Source organism: Jaculus jaculus, chromosome 2 (genome assembly GCF_020740685.1).
Source record: "Jaculus jaculus isolate mJacJac1 chromosome 2, mJacJac1.mat.Y.cur, whole genome shotgun sequence".
Taxonomy (NCBI): domain Eukaryota; kingdom Metazoa; phylum Chordata; class Mammalia; order Rodentia; family Dipodidae; genus Jaculus; species Jaculus jaculus.
In genome coordinates, this window is record NC_059103.1 from 125,648,453 (window position 1) to 125,671,806 (window position 23,354).

The 23,354-nt window shown below is 41.2% G+C and overlaps 1 protein-coding gene across 4 annotated transcripts in view; it reads left to right on the forward strand.

The window, feature by feature from the left end:
• The window catches only part of Tgs1 (trimethylguanosine synthase 1), a 35,383-nt gene extending 23,582 nt beyond the window's left edge, over positions 1-11,801 (forward strand). For 3 of the 4 annotated variants that reach the window (XM_004653468.2, XM_045142862.1, XM_045142863.1), the window contains 4 exons: positions 388-531; positions 5,132-5,348; positions 6,377-6,455; positions 10,768-11,800. In XM_004653468.2, the coding sequence (XP_004653525.2) occupies positions 388-531; positions 5,132-5,348; positions 6,377-6,455; positions 10,768-10,896 (569 nt within the window). In that variant the 3' untranslated portion in view covers positions 10,897-11,800. Of the gene's footprint in view, positions 1-387; positions 532-5,131; positions 5,349-6,376; positions 6,456-10,767 lie in introns of all 4 variants that reach the window. The other variant, XM_045142861.1, reaches the window with a different exon arrangement.
• Positions 11,802-23,354: the final 11,553 nt, after the last annotated feature.

Consider the following 23,354-nt stretch of genomic DNA (forward strand, 5'->3'; position numbering starts at 1 on the left):
GGCCATTTGCTATCAGATTTTTGGCTTTTTCTGACCCATAAAACAAATTTTCACACAGTGTCAGTAAAAATCTGGGTCATTGCTTCTCTATTGTGGCCGAAATGACTCACTGGAGTGTGGGGAGCCAGCCAGTGAGAACAACTAACTCTACATTTTCCATAGTAGATAAGAATAGTATCTCAAACATGAAAGTGGCATTTCTATACAGTTCCTAGAGAAATGTAGGTATATTATACAGGAACTGGGATATAAAACAACTTTTTAGAACCTTTCTTTAAAGCTCAATAATTTATGAACTAAGCTTTTTTGCAACATGTTTGCTTTATGTTCTTACTGGCTTGGTATTTTGGAAGTGACCATCTTAACAGAAATAAGCTTCCCTTGCAGAAGGCTGGTTTTCAGTTACTCCTGAGAAGATTGCTGAGCACATTGCGGGTCGTGTCGCTCAGGCCTTCACGTGTGACATTGTCGTAGATGCATTCTGTGGAGTTGGAGGAAACACTATTCAGTTTGCCTTAACAGGCAAAAGAGGTAACTAGCCATCTGTGCAAGTTTTATTTCCAGTTAATGCAATTAATGTTTCAATTCACTTTTGCCTACCTTTGCTGAGATTTATGATAATTAATAATTTCATACCAAGTATAAAACATAGTAGCCTGTTGTATGTATTAAGTATTCCATATACTGGGTAAGTGTTTGATGTGTATTTTCTTAGCCAACAGATTTGTAAAGTGTGCCATTTACTGTCTTCATTTCACAGATAAATTGAGACATAAAAAGACATGAAGTAAATTGTTCATATTACACAGGCACACCTACTAACCTTAGGAGACAAGATTGTAATAGTCTGTAAAACCAAGAATGCTAAGTTGGAGCCAGACCCAGTTCTGTCTCTTCGTTAGTAGCTTTATGACTTTTGATGTCATTTAACTTTAAAGGATACATTGAGTTCAACTAGCCTTGTACTGCCTTCTGGTTTAAGATCCTAAGGCCCCCAAAACCCTTTAAATATTGTCTCATCCTCTTGGTTGTTTGACTTTGGAATCAGAGAAAGAAAATCTCCAGTCCTATATATCTGCTAGTGACTGTGTCAAGTAGGTAATATGCTTGCTCCATCTTTGACGACTGAAATGTTCTCATGGAGTATGGTGGTAGATACCTGTAATACTACACAGAAAGGAAGATCATGAGTTCATGATTAGCCAGGCTATATAAAAAGACCTTGTCTCAAATAGCTACAGGAGAGTGTGCCAAACACTGACATGGGGAAACTGGCTAAAATACCCATAAGCCTACCCCCAACAATACACTCCGTCCAGGACGCATTAATTTCCAATTGCTATCAGCTGGGGAACCTAGCATCCAGAACACATAAGTTTATGGGGGACACCTGAATCAAACCACCACTCCTATTATAACTTGAAAAGCATAATATGTTTGTCAAGAGAGGATATAAAAGAAACTGCAGTTAATTTTATCTTTATCCAGTTACCCCTATGCTTAAGCCATGACATTTGCTAACTTTCAGTTCCAAAAAACCTAGATGAAACCTGTTTTTCATTTATCTACTTATCAAAGTAGTCTTCTTAAAATATTTTTATTTATTTCCAAACAGAGAGAGAGAAAGAATGGGCACATCAGGGCCTCTTGCCACTGCAAAAAAAAAAAAACAAAAAAAAAAACCTCCATATGCATGCACTATTTTACTGAGGAATTGAACCTGGGCTTTGCAAACAAGTGCCTTTAACTGTTGAACCATCCCTCTAGCCCCTTTATTTTCTTTGAATTCAGTATTTACTCAAAAGTCTTCTCAGACCTCCAGATAAGCCATTCCTATAACTCTTAATATAAATTGTCTAAAATAATTTTTCCTCAAAGTTAAACTCTTTTTTGCTGGGGCTTTCACCATGTTATTTTAAAATTAACTGTTGGGTAAAATATGATGATAGCATGAAGTCTTGAAATGGTTCACATAGGTGAGGTCCATATTTTGTGGATAAATGGAAAGTACTAGCCTCTGCATCCACAGACATTATGTCCATTAAATGTGATGCCAAGATTTTCTGAAGTTTAGTACACATTTGGTAAAAGAAAGAATCTAAACGTATCTAAGCTAAAGGGAAACTACTTCCATGTTCTCACAGATCAATTCCCATCATACCCACATAGTGTCGTTTAATCACTCAACCTTACAGACTGCCAGTCTCTGAGACAAAAAGGAGGCAGATACCCAATATGAGGCTTTCCCAGTGCAGTAACAGCTTGGCCTCTGCCCTGGCAACACACTGGATTGGAAACTCAGAAACCTTCCTATGATGGTTTATACTGATTGTCAGTTTGACAGGACCCACAATCACAGGTGAGGGATATGTACACTAGGTGATCCTCTGTGCATGTCTATGAGGGATTATCTTGACTAGATGAATTGAGGTAGGAAGACCCACCTTAACTGTGGATGGCACCATTCCTTGGGCTGGGGTCCTCTACTATATAAACAGGAGAGGGGGCTGGAGATAGGGCTGAGTGGATACAGTACTTACTTGCAAGACCTGACAGCCTGGGTTCGATTCCCTAGTACCCACATAAAGCCAGATGCAAAAAGCAGTGCATGCATCTGGAGTTAGTGTGCAGTGGCAGAAGGCCCTGACATACCCGTTCGTTCATTCTCTCTCTCTCTCTCTTTCTTTGCATACAAATAAATAAACAAATGATTCCCCCCCCCAAAAAAAGGGGGGGTGAGAGCTAAGTAGCAGCTTATCACTGCTTCCTCCCTGTGGACTGAATGTGACCAGCTGCCTCAAGTTACTGCCACCATCATGCCTCCCTGTCATGATGAACTATAACCTGGAACTGTAAGCTAAAATAAGCCTTTCCTTACCTAAACTGATTTTTGTTTTTTAAAAAGTAAGGTTTTACTCTAGCTCAGACTGACCTGAAATTCACTATGTAGTCTCAGGGTGGCCTTGAACTAACAGCGATCCTCCTACCTCCGCCTCTCGAGTGCTGGGATTAAGGGTATGCGCTACCACACCTGGCTCCTGAACTGATTTTTGTCAACTATTTTGTCCCAGCAATGAAAAGATAACTGAGACACCTCCCATATACATATTCAGTACAGCAGTATCCCAGGACTTGATCAACAGAGAAGTGGTTGCTCTCAGGTGCTCTTTGATTACTAGGTACATGTATTGCATCTAAAGTCCCCTTAGCATGGTTGAGCTGACTGTAATATGACAGGGAATTAATTAACAGTTGCTGAATAATTAATTGTATTTAAGTATATATATGTGCATACAATTCATTATACTTAGCCATATTATCCCTTCATGCCAATTTCTTACTATTCACTATGAATATACTCAATGGAATGACAAGAGAATCCTGTAGTTTTGTATTGTATTACATACTTTCCCTGCTATGGACTCTAGCAGCATTTATAGTGTTAACCCAGTAGAACTTTCCATGATAGAAATAAATGTTCTCTGTGCTGTCCAGTGTTGTAGCTAGTAGTCACCTGTGGCTGTTCTGTTTAATGTGACCGTGTAGATGAGGACTTAACATTCATCATATTATTTCATCATAGTCAGTTTACAGGCAATGGTCACATGTGGTGGTTATTAGCTGGCATTATCTGTCACAGTCAGCTTCACATTGCTGTGATGAAATTCCAAACCAGACACAAGTTATGGAGGAAGGGGTTTATTGAAGCTTACAGATCCAGGGGAAGGTTCCATAATGGTGGAAGAAGCTGGCCCACTTTCACAGGTCCATGTGGAGAGAAAAGAGAAAAAGCAACCACCAACAACACAAGCCAGCTCACTGCAGCAGCCCTGGCAGAGCGCAAGCACTCTGCATAGCAGGAATTCAGACCCGCCCCCAAACACAACTTAGGGCTGTCCCCTAGGGTCCACCCACAGTGACATCAGGTTACAAGCTTGAATAAAATGAGTCATTGGGGAGCATCCATTCAAACTACCAGAACTGGCATGATTTGACAGTACATCCTATGTAGTATCCAGTGTTTATCAGCATTTCACTTCCATAAGAGTACTTACATTGTTAGCCCTAACATCGAAGTTTGCTTCAAGAAGAAATGCAGGTGGAAGTAAGAATTACTGAGTAGATAGGATGACTTTGGAAGTTTTGTGAGTTGCCAGTGTGTATTTTCCATCTTTTTCTGAACTCAGCATAGTAGCTGAAAAGAATCATAAATGTGAATATTAATTTATTAGACTAGGAAACATAGTATGGTAAATGGCTGATTTGTGTCATATATATATAATTTATTGTTTGTGTTCATTGTTCATGTGATTTAACACATTGAATTTTGAGACTGGCAGTTTCTGGACAGCTCTATTTCCATGATGATCATGCTGTCTGCACCAGAATTACATTTAGCCAATATCTCACTAAACATTATCAGACAGTGCTTTTACATTTCTTATTCATGACTTGTCTATACGATTTATAAAAAAAAATTTTTTGGTTTCCTTGCAAATTGTTAAAGTTTATTTCCATTTGGACAATTCCTCATTTTGAGGTAATTTGTCTTCTCTGAGAGCAAGCATTGGGCTTTACATGCAACTAGTGATTTTGCTAGTAGTAACTGCCTGGTCTGTACATCATCAGCAAAAGCAGGACTACGACTATCACTTGGTTTGGTGAGGTAGGCTAGATAAGACACCTCAGAAGCCTTTATCAGGCACATTTCCTTGATATAATATAATGGTAAGTCTTTCTAGTTTAAATACAAACTTATAACTCAAAGTTATATATATATAATATATATATATAATTGTACCCATGTTTCTTAGTCTTAAAAGATAGTTTTTATTTGTTTTTTTTTTTTTTTTTTTTTTTTTTGGTTTTTTGAGGTAGGGTCTCACTCTACCCCAGGCTGACCTGGAATTCACTATGTAGTCTCAGGGTGGCTTCGAACTCACGGTGATCCTCCTACCTCTGCCTCCCAAGTGCTGGGATTAAAGGCATGCGCCACCACGCCCAGCCAAGATAGTTTTTATATCAGCAGTATTGTATTTATATAATTTATATCAGTATTTATATCAGCAGAGTATTGGAAGGATGAACTCTGTGACAATTGACCCATTTTTTTTTCTTGTCCTGTTTTTAGTGATTGCCATTGATATTGACCCTGATAAAATTGATCTCGCTCGTAATAATGCTGAGGTTTATGGGATAGCAGATAATATAGAGTTCATCTGTGGAGATTTCCTACTGCTGGCTCCCTGTTTAAAGGCTGATGTTGTGTTCTTAAGCCCACCTTGGGGAGGACCGGATTATGCCACTTCAGAGACCTTTGACATTAGGACAATGATGTCTCCTGATGGATATCCTTTGGAAGTCCTAAGAGTTATTATACAAATGATTTTGAAGAGGAAATGTGTATAAGAGAGAGATGATAGCTAATAGGTTGATAGATTTAATAGATTCCACAGATACCAGAAAATGTAAAGAGTGTGTAACAGAAGATTTCTAAAAGAAATGGCAAGTATGAGGTTCCTTTGATTATTACTACTATTGAATTTTGCCATTATAAAATAAGAACTAGAATACATTTATTGTTTGGAATTTTGGAGTGATCTCTTTTTTTACTTTTCATCAACTCACAGACATGGACTGATTTGCTATATATCTTGAGACTTTTCACTCAGAAGAAGTGAGCATTCCTATTTCCTATTCTATGGTTTTCAATTAAGAAATAGCAGGATGTGAGGGTGATCTGGCATCAGTCACCCCATTGGTCACCAAGGTTTATTTGGCTGATCTGGCTGGCTCAACAGGTGTCCCCTTCCTGAACACTACATGTGTGTCCTTCCCAAAGCTGCACACTTGGTTGGTCGAAGAGGACAACCTTCCCCAAATAGAGGTGGACCAGTCTTTAGTCAAGGGTATATGCCTGTGCTTCCCTGTTAGAACTTCCAAACAAGCTCTCAATTAATAAATAGTATGGGCCTGGAAAGATGGCTTACCAGTTAAGGTGCTTACCTACAAAACCTAAAGACACAGTGCCCATGTAAGCCAGGTGGCTATCTGTAGGTAGGTGCTTCTTTCTTTCTCTCAAATAAATAAATTTTTTAAAACAGAAAATAGCAAAAAGATAGAGTATGTATTATTTCTGACTTTTGCCTACCAGCAGTTGCACAAGTAGATTTAACTCCTAATCTAACTTGTCAGGGACAGCATTGCTGCTGGGTTATCAAATCTTAGGTTGTTAAGGTCTCTTTTAGGTTCTATTAGCAGGGTTACATTTGTGCCTTTTTATTGCACACCAACATAGGCTTCCTTTGGAGAAATAAAGATCATCTCTTTCTGATCAGAAATTAACTGGTTTTTTTTTCCCTTAACTACTCTCCACATTTGAAATTTTCAGACTTTCCCAGAAGATCACTAATAATATTGTTTATTTTCTTCCAAGAAATGCTGATATTGACCAGGTAAGCCATTATTAAAGAACTTGGGACGAGCCTTTCCAAGAATAAATAGAAAAAATTACAAGGGCATTTCCTTACAGCAAACCTCCACTTATGAGAAATCTCCGGCCTGTCTTCCACTCTCTGTATCACCACAGCTTCTGAGTAATATAGGCACAAATGGTGTACACCAGACTTTTATGAAGATCTATTGAAAGGATGATTGATGGTGTTGTGTACAGGTGCTGCACAGCTAGACTATCCATCTTCTGCCTCTACTGAAACTGTCTTTAGAGTAGAAGGTTTACATATCATGGAAAATAGTAACCTAGCCAATATTACTGATGCAACACCTTCCCCAGGTGTGGTGGCCTGTGTCTTTAAAAGCAGCACCTGGGAGGCTGAGGCTACAGGTTGCAGAGTGAGACTCTGTCTCAATAAAGAGACAAAGCAAACCTTTAACTTGAATAGTTGTAACTACCTTCTGGTATCACTGTCTCCTCATCTGTGTTCTCATCATCTCCTCCTGTTTTTCTGGAATATCCATTAATGTCTGTCTTTTATTTTTCAGTATTTCAGATGTTCGTTTGCCCTCTAGATTATCTCAGCCTCCTTTCAGCGGTTGTATTCATCCCATTATTAGGTTCAGTTTATCTGTTTTATATGAGTGTGTTACCTGCACTTTTGGTGTTCCACGTAAGAATTTTATGGCTTTAACTCAAAAGCATTTTAAACCGCTAATACCCTTATTCACTAGAAGATAGTTTCTGGGTTATATTCTGTAATGAAAGCCAAGCATTAAAGCTCCCTAAGTGATTATAGAGTGCCCCATAGTTGAGACTATCTGTGTTAAAGAATAGGTGAAATTAACATGGTGGGCGCTCACATAATGAGTTAGAAATAAATGAACTTTCATCTTACCGGCGGTCATATGTTTATGATCCACATGTCTAAACATTAGGCCTCCGAACATAGTTGTATTTATTTTACCAACTGTAAGAAAAGTTCTATCACTTAGTGTCATAAAATTTTATATCACACTTTACATTAAACCTGTTACCTTTTACTCATGACTCAGACCTGCTTTCTGGACTTCTAGGTCAGGCTGAACATGTAGATTCCATAATTCTTGTTTTTCTCACAGGAAAGTATAATGCTTCATAACTACCTCAGAAGAGATAGTGTGATCTTTGTGAACTAAACCGTGGCCCTTAATATTACTTATAGGTTGACTCGTTTAGGTGTTTGGATAGCAAAGGAAAAGCGACTGATTAGCTTTAAAAAAAAAATCAGTTATTAAATTTCTTCTAATTACATTAACATGAGAAAAATGTGCTTTTTTATATGTGACATATGTTTATTTGTACAACTGATTTTATGAGAGTACTGAGTGATCAAATCCAGGCCATCAGCTTTGCAAGCAAGCATCTTTAACCATTAAGCCATCATCTCTCCAACCCATCATGTATTCATTATTTGTATATAACATTCATATTCATATAGGTGGTTATCTCATATACATTTACAAAAGATACAATAAGAGTTATTTAATTTTATACTTACATATTTTCCTTCATAAATTTCTACAACGAACAATTCATATTTTTATTCTCAGGAAAAAAAATGCTTTTAAAGCTAGGGCTTTTTGTTTCCAGCTGTTTAGGAGCTGGGCATGGTGGCACATGCCTTTAACCCCAGCACTTGAGGTAGAAGGATCACCGTAAGTTTGAGGTCACATACATATGTGTGTGTGTGTGTGTGTGTGGGTGGGTGGGTGGGTGGGTGTATGTTTGTGTGTGTATACACCTGTTTAAGCCAGGTGTGGTGGCACATGCTTTTAATCTCAGCATTTGGGAGGCAGAGGTAGGAGGATACCCATGAGTGCAAGGCCACCCTGAGACTACATAGTGAATACCAGGTCAGTCTGGGCTAGAATCAAACCTCACCTTGAAAAAATATGTGTGTGTGTATGTACACACATACATACAACTTCCATTTATCTTCTCGTCTCACTCATTTCCATTGTCCTATTTGTAAGATGAAACAGCGTCTTGCAGTGACATGCGGAGCTAGAAGAGATTAAAGGCAGATTGCTCCTCTTGGTGGGTGTACTTGGTGACAGCCCTGGTGCCTTTTGACAGACACAGTGGGCTTTGACCAGATCTGCATGCAGGCATATGGCTATCTGGATCTTCCAGGACACAATGGTTGAGCTCTTACTGTAATGCACCAGGCATGTGCCATGGTATGCTCTGAGGTGTCGTTAACCAGTGAGTTCATGGTGTGTATGGCCTTAGACGAGATGCTCTTGTCTGGAGTGCACCTGCTGCAGCAGCCCGTACAATGAGTAGCTTCCCTTACGGCTGAATTTACGCTTCTTGCTGTCCTGATTCTGCACCTTGCTCACCGCCTTCTTCTGGGCCATGGCGGGCTTCAAGGGCTCAAGCATCTGGAGAGTCTAAACTGGAAATATAGCTGAGAAAAACTGCTTTTGTTTTGTCTTTAAAACCCCATAGAATTAGACTTGGTAGTTCATTCTTGTTTTCTTCCTCTAGGGGGAGTAATAACATTAGAAAATGATTTTTAAAAATCCAGAAACAGTGGGTAAATTTTCAAGTATGTTTTTTTATTTGGTATTAAGTTTACATTAAATTACAGTGGGAAGTCAGCTTTTTTTCTTTTTTAAAACAGAAAATGTTTTCATATGTGGGAATCTTAAAATGAAAGGAGACAGTAATATAAGATTGAAGAAAATAATATTTCAAATAGCAGATTCTTTTCAACTAACTTCCTTGTAAATATGAAAGCCTTTTTAAAATTTATTATTATTTATTATGTATGCAGGTTCATGTGGATGAGTGTAAGGTAGGCATACATGTGCCATGACATACATTTATGGAGGTCAGAGGACACCTCTCTAGTCAGTCCTCATCTTCTCCATCTCATAAGGCAGGGTTTCACGCTCTAGATTCCCACTCAGCTGCACTGCACCCAACAGGAGCTTCTGGAAAATTCTCTTGTCTCTGCTTCTCATCTGTCCATCAGCATCGGTGTGATGGCATTACAGAAGCCCACCATGGGTTCTGACTTTGCTTTTTTGTTTTTGTTGTTTGTTTTTTTAAATTTATTTGAGAGAGAATGGGCTTACCAGGGCCTGCTGCAAACAAACTCCAGACAAGGTCCTTGCTGGCTCTATCAGAAGGGCATTTATTACCAAGAAAAGATTCATTGAGTACAACAGTGGATCACCATGAGATTATGAATGCTGAATAGAAACTGAGGTGACAAGATAAGCAAAAGGAACATGTTAAAGGCTAGGGGTATAGATCAGTTAAGTAATAGTTTCTTGCTCACCATGTATGAGGCCTTGGGTTCAATCCCCAGAAGTGCATAAACTGGATGTGGCGATGCACAAGCCTGTCCCCACACTCAGTGGGTGGAGGCAGAAGGATCAGAAGTTTATAGTCATCTGGCTACATAGCAAGCTTAAGAGCACCACTATCTCCAAAAATATTTTGTGTTTTTTGTAAACATTTAAAAACTCCCATTTCTTGTCCAGGGTACCCCTGTGTAAGGAGCCCTGTAAAAGATACACAGAAAGAAAAAGCAATAAGTAATCAAGAGATTACTTTTTAGGTAATTCTCTTTATGATGTATATAAGAAATACTGGGCTGGAGAGATGGCTCAGTGGTTAAGGTACTTGCCTGCAGAGCCCAACAACCTGAGTTCACTTCCCTAGTGTCCACATAAAGCCTGATGCACAAAGTGGTGCATGCTCCTGGAGTTCATTTGTAGTGGCTGGAGGCCCTGGCCACGCCCTTTCTTCTCTCTTCCCCACCCCTTCTCTGCTTGCAAATAAATAAAGTATTTTTAATACTTTATTTTTATTTATTGATTTATTAGAGAGATAATGGGCATACCTGGTCATCTAGCCACTACATATGAACAAATACCAGACGCATGTCCTATCTTTATCTGGCTTATGTGGGTTCTTAGGAAAGTTGGTCATTCTTTAAATGTTGTTAATAAATATGACCTGTGAAGGGTTTTATTTGTTTCTCTAACACTGTACCTTGTGGCTCTGTTTAAGAGACCCAGATCTTTATAAGACCATAACGCAGTGATCTTACCCATAGCATAAATGCTGTCTGAAACAAGTATTACTGCCACCAAATACTGCATTGGTACCTAGAAAAAGCAGCAGTGAGCATTCAGGTTGCTTCGTTATGTGAATGACTTAAGTAAGAAGCCAGTCTTCCACGTTCTGATAAAGCAGTAGGCATGAAAACTGTTTTGAAATTGTGTGTGTGTGACTTACTCTTTTCATCTTTGTAGGTGGCATCCTTAGCTGGGCCTGGAGGGCAGGTGGAAATTGAACAGAATTTTCTTAACAATAAATTAAAAACAATCACTGCTTATTTTGGTGACCTGATCCGAAGACCAGCCTCTGAAATCTCTGAGTGAGGCATGTAGAGTGAACCATCATTCAAATGATAGACATTGTGAATGCCTTCCTCTAATCATTGTTGTCTTGTTCACATGGTTTTATATCACCGTGAGTTATGGAAACATGTGAATTTTAATGAATATTAATGCAGTGTTTCAAGAGCTTCAGGTAAAATTAACTAAACAGCGTATTATATGCTGAAGACAGTAAACATCAGCATGGAGGTGCTTACCTATAATTCTAGCACTTAGAAGGAAGAGTACAGGATGATCAAGAGTTCAAGGTCATCTTCTGCTACTTACCAAATTCAGGCCTGAGCTACATGAGGCTCTGCCTCAAAAAAACAATAAACAAAAAAAAAATGAAGTAAGAAGATATGCATATTTCTGTGCTTTAAAATCTGTACTTTATCTATGTATGTATATTTTTTTATTTTGTAACTTTGTTTTTGTTTAACATCACGTATGTTTGTATGTGTACACTGTTTTTAATGGAGACAGACAAAACGTTTCTGTTCACTCCTACTGAAATAATGCTAAGACAGTAGACAGTATAGAATTGTACAAATAAAAGTAAAAGCTCTCCATCCCTTGCCTGCCCATTATCCATCTACCTAAAGATAATCACGGCTAACAGTATTCATAATTCTTTGACCAGAATTACAGTCAGGTGTGATGGCTCACACCTATAACCCCAGCACTCAGAAGGCTGAGCTAAAAGTATCATCATGAGTTTGAGGCCAGCCTGGAGCTAGAGTTTTAGGTCAGCCTTGCCTAGAATGAGATCCTGCCTCAAAAATAATTAACTAATTCATGAATTTCAAAAATGGAAAGTAACCTGAAATACTTACTTTCCTTTTTTGAATACTTAATATATCTTTTTCAAGATAGAAAAGATAGCCTTTTTTTTTTTTTTTTTTTTTTTTTGGTTTTTTGAGGTAGGGTCTCATTCTAGCCCAGGCTGACCTGGAATTCACTATGGAGTCTCAGGGTGGCCTTGCTGCCTCTCAAGTGCTGGGATTAAAGGTGTGCGCCACCACGCCCGGCTGAAAAGATAGCATTTTTATCAGTGATTTGTTTGTTGTCTCCTATAAGCCCAGTCTGGCCTCTAATTTATTATATACCTGAGGGCAACCTTGACTTTTTTCTTTCTGCCGCCATCACCCACTTACCCTCAAATGATGTAATACAATATATGCCACCACACCCTGTGCTCATCAGTGTATTTTGAAGACCATCCCACTTCAGTACATACTTTTCAGCCAACCTTATTGTTCTAAATGGCTGTCTTGTGTTCCATCATCTGGATATGCCATAATAAATTAGCCCAGCTCTTTGTTATTGGTAGGAACCGACTTTCTCATGGTTTTACAATACCAACTATTCTGCACTGATCTTATATACAGTATATGTTGCTAAACATGTATACCTGTTGAGTAAATTTCTACTAGATTGCTGGACTTTTGTACATTTAATTTTGATAAATACAACTAAATTGGTCCAATAAAGTTGAAATTACTTTTGAGCTTTTTTTTTTTCCTGAAGTTTGTTTTCATGTTTTTGCTTAACCCGGAATTTGCTTTTTAGTATCCTTTTATAAAGTCATTGCAATCAATATGAAATAACTTATAACATAGGAATTTTTATTCTTGAGATATTAAGACTTCCAGTTAAGGTCATGAACTAGAAGCTAGTTCTGTGGTATCTAGTTAGAAGTGTTGGGTTAAGAAAATAGACTGTTTCAGGGCTGAAGAGATGACTCAGCAGTTAGGGCACTTGCCTGCAGAGCCTAGCAACCTGGGTTCAGTTCCCCCATATTCTCGTAAAGCCAGATGCACAGTGGTGCATGCATCTGGAGTTCCCTTTGCAGTAGTTGGAGGCCCTGGCACATCCATTCAGAGAAAAAAGGAAGCTCTTTAGAAACCACTCCAGGACAGCTGAAAGAGTAGAAAAACAGAAAGGCAATGTACCAAAAAGCTCCAGCTACACAGCTTCCTGGTTAGTCAGGTGGCCCTGGTGAAAGGAGATTGACACTCTGGACAAAGCCACACCTCTCAAATATCAGATCCCTCGAAGACTGACTTCTGCAGCAGGGTGGTTCAACATCAGAAGTTCCCTGGGGCTGGGAGATGGCTCAGTGGATAAGAGCAGCACTTGTCATGCAAGCATGAGGACCTGAGTTCAACCCCTATCAAGAAGCCAGGCATGCGTAACCACTCATGCCTGTAACCTCACTCTTAAGGAAAACAGATGAAATCATCACTGGAGCTTGCTGGTCAGCCGGTCTACCTGAAAAACAGTAGCTCTGAGTTCAGTAAGCTACTGTCAAGGAAATGACATCAGACACACAGCTCTGACCACATGCATGTGCATAGCACTCATACATCTGCATGTGTGTACATATACTGTGCACACATGAAGGAGCCATCTTTAGAAAAAATAACTGTTTAAAACAGGTTAGGTGAGGATATGAACCCAGCTCCTTATGCTTCATGGCAAGCACTGTACCAACTGCAGTCCTGACATGATTTTTAAAGGTGCAGAGTTCATTTATTAGCAGTTCAGCACTGCCTCCATTCTCTGCGGAGTCTATCTACTTGGTCATCTGCACACCTGCTGGGCTAATACTCGGTACTATTCTGAAACCTCAATGTTGAGTCAGGTGACTTCCTCCCTCAGGCAAAGTCCAGGACCTCATTATCCCAAACTCAGTTGAGATGCAAAGACATTTGTTCTCACCTTGCAGTTATCATGTGACCTTGAATCATACTCAAGATTTTTTTTAAAGTGGTGAGATACTGGGACCCCTAACTTCTCTCTACCTAGTTGATTTGCCAGACCTTATTATGGTATAACTCGATCCCATCCATCTTAAAATTCTTCCCTGATAATGGCAACCAGTGGCCTGAAGATGGCATCTTTGATCTAAAATTCTTACAGACTTAGTTGTATGGACATCATCTCATATGAGAGCTTTAGTCTGTCTAAGAAGTGGTCCTTCCCTCTGCCAAACTTGTACTAATTTCAGATCCTCTTACTACATGAAGAAACTAATTCTCTGGAAAAACCTCCTTTAAGAACTTGCATCAAATTTGACCCTGCTGACCACTCTTCTCTCTGTGCTCTTTTGCCTAAAGCTTTAACCCTTCCTGAAGCTGCTTCCCTCCCTACAGCTTTTCCACCCTGGGACAGCAGCCTCAGCCTCCCATTCTGTTCCTACAGTCAGCCTACACAGACTCCTTCCTCCCAGAGCTTCACCAGAGTCACAGTCTTGCTGCCTACAACCCCCTTACAGTGCACCCCTCTAGCTCCTGGCCCTCTGACTACTCACTCTAAAACATTACTTTCTCAAGCTCCTAAACCACCCACCCTAGCTTCCCAGTCCCCTTAAGGAAAATCCCCAGAGCCCAATGTTTCCTCAAGGTCCATGTCCCATTCTCACTTTACAACCTTTTCCAAAATGAGGGTTCTTTGTCTGCTGCCACCTGTGATGTTCTTTAATGTTTTTTGTTTTGTTTTGTTTTTTTTTTTTTTTTTTTTTTTTTTTTGAGAGAGAGAGAAATAGGCAGATAGAGAGAATGGGCACACCAGGGCCTGTAGCCATTGAGGACAAACACCAGATGTATGTGCTACCTTGTACATCTGGCCTGCATGGGTACTGGGAATTGAATCTGGATCCTTAGGTCTTGCAGGCAAGTGCCTTAACTACTAAGCCATCTCTCCAACCCTGTGGTGTTTTTAATGTAATGACCCCATATCCTCTGGTATTTGTGATTTAAGTTTCCTACTTAGTTCCCATCTAACAGATCATTTGGAAGGTGGAGCCCTGCTGGAGGAAGTGAACTTTGGGGTGGAGTCAGCTCCTGCTTGATGGTGCTGGCTGTTGTCTCTGAGCTATAGATGTAGGATGAAGTGAGGGGGCCTCTACTATGCTGTAGCTTCCCCTGGAATCCGTAAACCTCAAATAACCCCTTTCCTCCTATAAGCTGCTTCTGGCTGGGCGTTTATTCCAGCAAAGAGTAGGAAACTGGAACGCCACCTGAAACACAGGCTCCAACATACCATACACTTCTGTGATCTGACTTCTCGGGATATTTGTCACTATAACTTCCACTACCTCCCAGAAGAGAAAGGCTGATTCTAGGCCTCTGCAGTATCTTCCACAGACTCTCTTCAAAATCAGAACTCTCTAGAAATGAGGGGTTCCTCTTGCTGACCCTAAATGGAATTATCAACAATATTCTTTCCATTTAACAGTGATGTCTCATTTCCTAACCATTTGAAGACACAAAAAGAGCTTCACTCAATAAATTATAAAATATAAGAAATTACACTAACAGCTGATGAAAACCTAGTAGCTTTTATGAGCCACTTTCCAGAGGCCATCATTAAAGATACTAATTTAGACCCAAATTCAGAAGCTGGGAAACTGATTTTAATACACATTACAAAAAAAGTACAGATAGTCTTTTAAAAGTTCCAAAAATTAGGTCAGGGTCCACAAAAAATGTCAAAAAGACCTCAAATAACTTTCAGTGCCTTTAATAACAGAGAAGAAGAAAATAAAAACCAAAAATGGAAAAGAGAATAAGCCAAGTACACTTAATAGCAACCACATTAAGGGACAGCCAGAGAAAATTTTTTCCTCCTAATAGCCTATTACTAGGACTTTGCTACAGGTATAGCCAAAATGATCACTGGGCAAGATCCTGCCGGAATCCATCAGTTTTTCTGAGACTACCCCATGTGATAAAAGAAAGAATACTGTTCACACATCCCTGGGTGAAGGCCAGTGGATCCAGACTCAACTCTGAGCCAGGATTCTGAATTCCTGACCCCCTTTGGAGTGGCCACTGAAGACTTATGCTGCCTTGGTTTTGAAGGAGCTCCGAAGACACTATCACCAAGGTTGGACCCAGGGTAAACATTATGGTTACAGATAAGCTGATCTCATTTCATTAGACTCCAGCTGTCCATTCAACTCCAGGTGAATATGCGGGACCCTCTTCTCTCTTCTTCTCCCCTCTTCTCTATGATGGGGGTTGACAACATAATTTCTAAGCTTTTAAAAACTCAGCCACTTTCCTCCTAGAGATGCTGAAGTTTACTCATTTCCTTTCTGGTGATCATCTTCTCTTCCCTATACAAAACTCACCCTTTGCTGTAATAGACCAAAAGACGCATTTAAAAAAAAAAAAAAAACATTTTTTTTTTTTTAAATTTGAAAGAGAAAATGGCTCGCCAAGGCGTTTTGCCACTTTATGCTTCTAGTTTTACCTGGCTACTGGGAAATAGTGCCTCAAACTGCCAAGCCAGCTCCCCAGCTCCTAGAGATGCATTTCTAAATAACTATTTTAATTTATTTGTTTGAGAGCGAGAGGAAGAGGCACAGAGAAAGACAGAATGGGGAGCCAGGGCCTCCAGCCACTGCAAAGGAACTCCAAACGCATGCGCCCCCTAGTGCATCTGGCTTAGGTGGGTCCTCAGGAATCAATCCGGGGTCCTTAGGCTTCGCAGGCAAATGCCTTAACCGCTAAGCCATTTTCCATGCCCCTAAAGATGCGTGGGTTTTTTTTGAAAACTATTCCTCTCAATCCTGTTTTGCTTTTACTTCGACAGGCCCTCCACTAAAATAGTCCAACAACTCATGTGGACAGTCCTTCCTCCAGAATTCAGGGACAGTCCTGATATTTTCAGTCAGGCTTTAACCCAGGACCTCTCACAGCTCTCACTCTGCCAGCAAGCGCCCCTCTGCGCTGTGTAGGCGCTCTCCTCTGCAGCCGGTCCCTTACCTTGTCACTCTACTCAACTTAAAAAAATTTTTTTGTTATTTTTATTTATTTATTTGAGAGCGACAAAGAAGCAGAGAGAGGGAGAGAATGGGCGCGCCAGGGCCTCCAGCCACTGTAAACAAACTCCAGACGCACGGGCCCCCTTGTGCATCTGGCTAACGTGGGTCCTGGGGAATGGAGCCTCGAACCGGGGTCCTTAGTCCATCTCTCCAGCCTTCTACTCAACTTTTTGGCACAAAAGGGATATTATGTTTCACCTACTGGGTTGGTTTGGGTGTGTGTCTCCCATAGACCCCAGGGTCTTTGTTTGGTTGGTTTTTTTCAAGGCAGGGTCTCACTCTAGCCCAGGTTGCCCTGGAACTCATTATGTAGTCTCAGGGTGGCCTCGAACTCATGGCGATCCTTCTACCTCTGCCTCCCAAGTGCTGAGATTAGTGGCATGAGCCACCACGCCCGGCTTTTTTTTTGGGGGGGGGGGCTTAGGTGGTTGTTGATGCAGCTGTTTCATTGGACCTTATGGCTTGGATCTCCAGCTGCCTGGCTGGAGAAGGTGTCACTGGGGATGGATCCCGAGTCCAGTCCTAAGGTATGTGTGGGGGCGATTCTGATTTCCAACCTAAAGGTAAGCAAAGAGGTTTGAGCTGCTCTTCAGAGGTCTCTGCTGCTTGCTGACTGTTCTTGCTTGCTGCCTTTGGTTTTTGTTGTTTGGTGGTTCCTCTCTGCTTGGCTGTACGGAAACAACTACTTCCACCAGCGATGGAACTTACCCCTGGTTCTGTAAGCTTAAATCCCTTCCTCCCCTAAACTGTAACTAGTTTGGCTATTCATCCCAGCAACATAGAGTTGTCTACAACACCTACTAAGGGACAATTCTTTTTTTATTTTTATTTTATTTATTTAGTTGACAGAGAAGGAGGGAGAGAGAGTGAGACAGACAATGGGCATGCCAGGGCCTCCAGCCACTGCAAACGAACTCCAGATGCATGTGCCCCCTTGCACATCTGGCTAACATGGGTCCTGGGGAATCGAACCTGGGTCATTTGGCTTTGCAGGCAAACACCTTAACCCCTAAGCAATCCTTCCAATCCCTGAGGGACAATTCTTAAAACCGTACTTACATATTTAGGACTACATGACCCAGAACAGAGGCAATTACAGAACTACTACTCCCATCTCCAAATCCAAACTTCTTTCCTTTGTGGTCAAGCCAACTTTCTGTCTTTGGATCCCCAGTTTTGGTCCACTCACCACGTTGTTATACCAGCTGGTTTTAGGGGCTCCTTACAAACCTCTTTCTCTGCCTAGATCTTACCAGAGATCCTTTTCCCTCCCCCAAAAAGCTCTAACATAGCGGGGTGTGGTGGCGCACGCCTTTAATTGCAGCACTTGGGAGGCAGAGGTAGGAGTAGGCCTTGAGTTTGAGGCCACCCCGAGATTACATAGTGAGTTCCAGGTCAGCCTGGGCTAGAGCAAGACCGTACCTTGAAAACACACACACACACAAAAGCTCTACCATCTGCTTCCACCCTAGCATTATCTAATTCCTCTAAGCCTTTCCACCTCTGCTAGACATGTACTAGGGCTTTTGGGACAATAGTATGGAACTGATATTCAGCTCATTGTTTACTTCTCTAAACAATTAGATAAACCTGTTCTGGTATGACCTTCCTGCTTCAGTTTCTAGCTGTGGCCGCCCTTCTAGTCCCAGAGACTTTCAACATAGTCCCCTACCCCCACTGACATGTCTACGCAAGTCAGTCCTTAAAACCCCTTCGAATTCACCGAGCAACTCTGTAACCTCTCCTTCCCACATCGAGGCCATGTGTGCCACCCTCCTTCAAAGCCCTGCATGTATTACCACACAGATGTAACTCCCTATATCCTGCTACTTTACTCCCCCTCCCTGTTTCCTCTAAGCTAGGAAAAACTTCTGGCTGTTCTGAAACGCTAGATCATTTCCTCAACCCTTTTCCTGACATCTCCTACTCTCCTGTGCTCCCTCCAGCCCCCACGTGGTGTATAGAAGGGAGAGCAGTCAGAATGCAGAGAACTCCCTGGGTTAGTTAAGCCATAGTCACCCCAGATTTGACCTGAGAGTCAGGGCCCCTTCCAACTGGGACCACTTCACAAGAATAGTGCTGACCAAATATTCACAGAGATTCAAAATATGCCTTTCATATTATTCACTCTCATGCTCCCATTTGTAGAGAGAGGAGCTTCTTAACTTTTAAGGGGTAAGCTATGACAAATAGAACCCTGATACTAAAATCGTTATAGGCCACTCCCCACTCTAAGGAATAGACAGACCTCCTTTATCACACTGGGAATAATAAAGCTGATAAAGAAGCCAAATTCCAAGTCATCCCACCCTCCCCTGTCCTCATTGCCTTGCCCTGTAATCGTCCTTATTGCTTTCTTGAATGAAAAATAAAATTATCCCCCAAAAAAGTGCTGCCTTAACTAAAGGCTGGTTTACTAAAGAAGGGAAGATAACTTTACCTCAAAAAGAAAAACTTAATATCCTAACAGCCATCCATGACCAATTCCATGTGGGCCATAACCCCTAGATTACCTTTCACAGCTAATTAAAGAGTCCTCTTTCACCAGTGGCCTCTATAATGTGACAGAGTACTTTCAGATGTGCCTAAAATCATTGCCTGAGGGGCACAAAAAGACTCCACCTTTTCTAACCCATTAAGCTAGAGGAAAGATCCCTGGCTAGACCTAAAAATTGGCTTTACACATTTGCCATCCATTAAAAAGATCAGATTCTTCTTGACTGGAGAGATGGCTGAGAAGTTAAGGCACTTGCCTGCAAAGCCTAAGGACCCAGGTTTGATTCTCCAATACCTATGTAAGCCAGATGCTCAAGGTGGCACATGCATCTGGAGTTTGTTTGCAGGGACTGAAGGCCCTGGCGCACCCATTCTCTCTCTCCCTCTTCCATTCTCTCTCCCATTAATAAATAAATAATTTTTTTTTTAAAGATCAAATTCCTGTTAGTTATGGCAGATACATTCTCAGGATGGTTAGAGACATTTCCCTTTGCATTTGATGAGACTAATACACTAACAAACATCTGAATTAAGGCGATCATTTGGGCTTCCCACTTCATTACAGTCCAACAGTGGCCCTGCATTTATTTCTAAGATGCTTTGGGGGTTGGTAAAGGCCTTCACATTACCTGGAAGCTCCATGTAGACCTCAGTCTATAGGGAAAGCAGAGAGGATGAGTGCTCTTATAAAAAACTAACCAGAGCCAGGAGTGGTGGTTCACGTCTTTAATCCCAGCACTTGGAAGGCAGAGGTAGGAGGGTTGCTGTGAATTCAAGGCTAGTCTGGGACCAGAGTGAGTGTGAGTGTGAGGTGAGTCTGGGCTAGAGTGAGACCCTACCTCAAAAAAAAAAAACAAAAAAAAAAAACTTACTAGTTTACTGATGCAAATGCAAGCTAACTGGATCAGCCTTTTCCCTATAGCAGTCATGAGAATCCCTGTAGTACCCAGGACCCCAATTGGTCTAGGTCCCTTTGCATTAATGTATTTATTAATACTATTAATGTAATTGATGCCTTTTATTTTGGTGAATTATTCTTTGCCCCAGACACCTCTAAGGGATTACATCCTAGCCCTCTTTTATGACCAACACTTTATAAGCCATGTCACCAACAAACTTCTGCCTAAGCTCTCTCCAGACTCACCATCTTGAATCTTCCAATCCAACCAGGAGATTGGGTTTACTTAAGGAACCTAACCCCCAAGCCCCTATAGTCTCCATGGACAGGACCTCACATGGTTCCTCTTACAATCCTCAATGCAACTAAATTATTGGGTCTCAGCTCTTGGATTCCTTTCTCCAGATTAGAACCAGCAGCAGAACAGCAGAACCAGTACATCTGGACTCAATACCAGAAGAGCAATTCTCAGAAAATCACACCTCAACTAGCCCTGCCTATTCTTGCAACCTCCCGGAGGATTTCAAACTCTATTCAAAAGACAGCCAGAAGAGACAGTACCCCGCCTCCTCTTTGCATCCAGTGCAGAGGAAATCCTTCAGATAATACACTGAACTCTCACTGGCCACGAGTCTCAGGAACTGAAAATCCCCCATTTGCCCATTTGCTAGAATCTGTAGCAGACTGCTGGATACAGAGAGACCTCATAGACTTCACCTCTCTGAAATGGAGTTCTTTTCTTTGTTCTATTAATCCTACTCTACTGCAACAGCATGTTTCTCTCTATTTTTCATTCCTTCTTTTTCTTTTTCTTTTTCTTTCCTTTTTTTTTTTTGAGGTAGGGTCTCTCTCACTCTAGCCCAGGCTGATGTGGAATGCACTATGTAGTCTCAGGGTGGCCTCAAACTCACAGTGATCCTCCTACCTCTGCCTCCCGGGTGCTGGGATTAAAGGCATGTCCTACCATTCTTACTTCACTTTGTATGTTCAGTTCCAGTGAAAGAGGGTCTGCTCTCTAACCTCTTAGAGCACACCCTGAGCCTTGTCCATCACCTCCCCAATGACTCTAATGCAGCCCTGGCAGATGACTGATAGCTATGCCTTTCCCTTTCTGCCTCTGCATACACAGCCATTGTGGTACTCCTGCCAGCTTGGGTCAGCTTGGGTAAACTCACAGGCATCACTCTGGACACAAAGACAAAGGAAACATTTTTTATTAACAGATGGTCACTGTGACAGACAGGGCTTCCAAACTCCACAACATATACATATGCAAAACATTTCTAAGATCTCCAAATATGGCTGAGAGTCCCCATAATTGGACCCATTACTCTGTACACCCCTTTGAGAGAACAGCCTCCCTGTGCTTTACGAGACCACCTTTCCATAGAAGTATCCCAGCAGGACAGTTAGACTCCTTCAGACTTCCTATCACACCAACAAACAGAAAGTTTTCTCAGCCTTTACCCTTCTGAAGTTTAGTTTCTATCTCCCTACTCACTGTATTCACTCCCTCTAGGTCCCTGTACTACTGGAACACCCCAGTTCCATTAACTGGCCTCTTTCCATAGCTGCCAACAAACGGAATCCACACTGAAATTCTTATAATTCTCCACACACATACAAATGCTTCTTGTTCTTCCAAAATGCTTCAAACCCTAACTCTGTTGTCATACTTCAGCTTCTGACAGGGGCAGCTTTATCCAGCTGTGTGTTCAGGAAAATGAATTCTATCTTTTCTCCCTCCACCTGCCTATTTGAACAGAGCATTTTCATCCTCTAAGGCACCGCAGCCATCTCTATCTCCCTGCTAAGTGGACAGGAACATGTGTCTTAGCATACTCACCCCCAAATGTAGAGATGACCCCCAATAACCAAAGTTTTCTAGTCCTCCTAAGTGGGCTGTACCTGTGAAGCCTAAGGACCCCAGTTCAAGGCTTGATTCCCTAGGACCCACGGTAGCCAGATGCACAAGGTGGCACATACATCTGGAGTTCATTTACAGTGGCTGAAGGCCCTGGTATGTCCATTCTCTCTCTCTGTCTCTCTTTCTCTCTCTCTCTCTCTCTCTCTCTCTCTCTATCTGCCTTTTTCTCTCTGTGTCTGTCGCTCTCAAATAAATAAATAAAAATAAACAAAAAAAATAGACAATGGACATGTCACCACCAATGGCCATTCTGCTATGACTGAACCTGTCTAGGTCATAATGGTTAGTTGAAGATGGAGTTTTTGGGAAATGATGAAATGGCTTAGCAGTAAAGGCACTAGCCTGCAAAGCCTAAGGACCCAAGTTCAATTTCCCAGTACCCACGTAAAGCCAGATGCACAAGGTGATGCATGCGTCTGAATGAGGTTCATTTGCAGTGGCTAGAAACCCTGGAATATCCATTCTCTTTTTCTCCTTAATTAAATAAATAAATTTTTTTTTAAAAAAAATAGACAATAGGTCTCACAGTCATTGGAAAAATAGTTCAAAAATTCCTATTGGGTCTCGTAACTCACATCTGTTGTCATCTCTAATGACAATTTTGATTCTTTTTAAAAATTTTTATTTATTTTATTTATTTAAGAGAGAGAGAGAGAAAGAAAGAGGAAGGCAGATATATAGAGAGAATGAGTGAACCAGGGCCTTCAGCCACTGCAAATGAACTCCAGATATATGTGCCACCTTGTTCATTTGGCTTTCTTGGGTCCTGGGGAATTGAACCTGGGTCCTTTGGCTTTTCAGGCAAGCACCTTAACCACTAAGCCATCTCTTCAGGCCCCATTATAATTCTTACATCAATAGATTCACTTCTGAATCTTCTGTTAAGCAAATTCATCCAGATTCCTGTCCAACAAGCCACACAGAACAATGTAGATAATGTCCTTCTGATAAGAGGCTACAGATAACAACCTCTGAATTGGAAATCCTGAAATGAGAGTGCCTCGTGATCCCACCTCACCTAAATACAGCAGGAAGTAGTCAGATATGATCACTCTGCCCCATGACCCCATGAGGCTTCCTCCTTCTTTCCCCTTTCCTAAAAATTCTCTTCTCTTCTTATGTAAATAAAAAGGCTAACATGTGATAGTTTCAGAAGTCTCTCCTCCCCCCTCTCTCTCTCTTCTCCCCTCCCACCCAGCATACTGTAACTGGACCTGCTGGTCTGAAACCACCCACTCCCCATAGATACTACCCACTCCTTACTCTGAAGGCCCAGACCAGGTCTGAGATCTTTGAATTCCTAC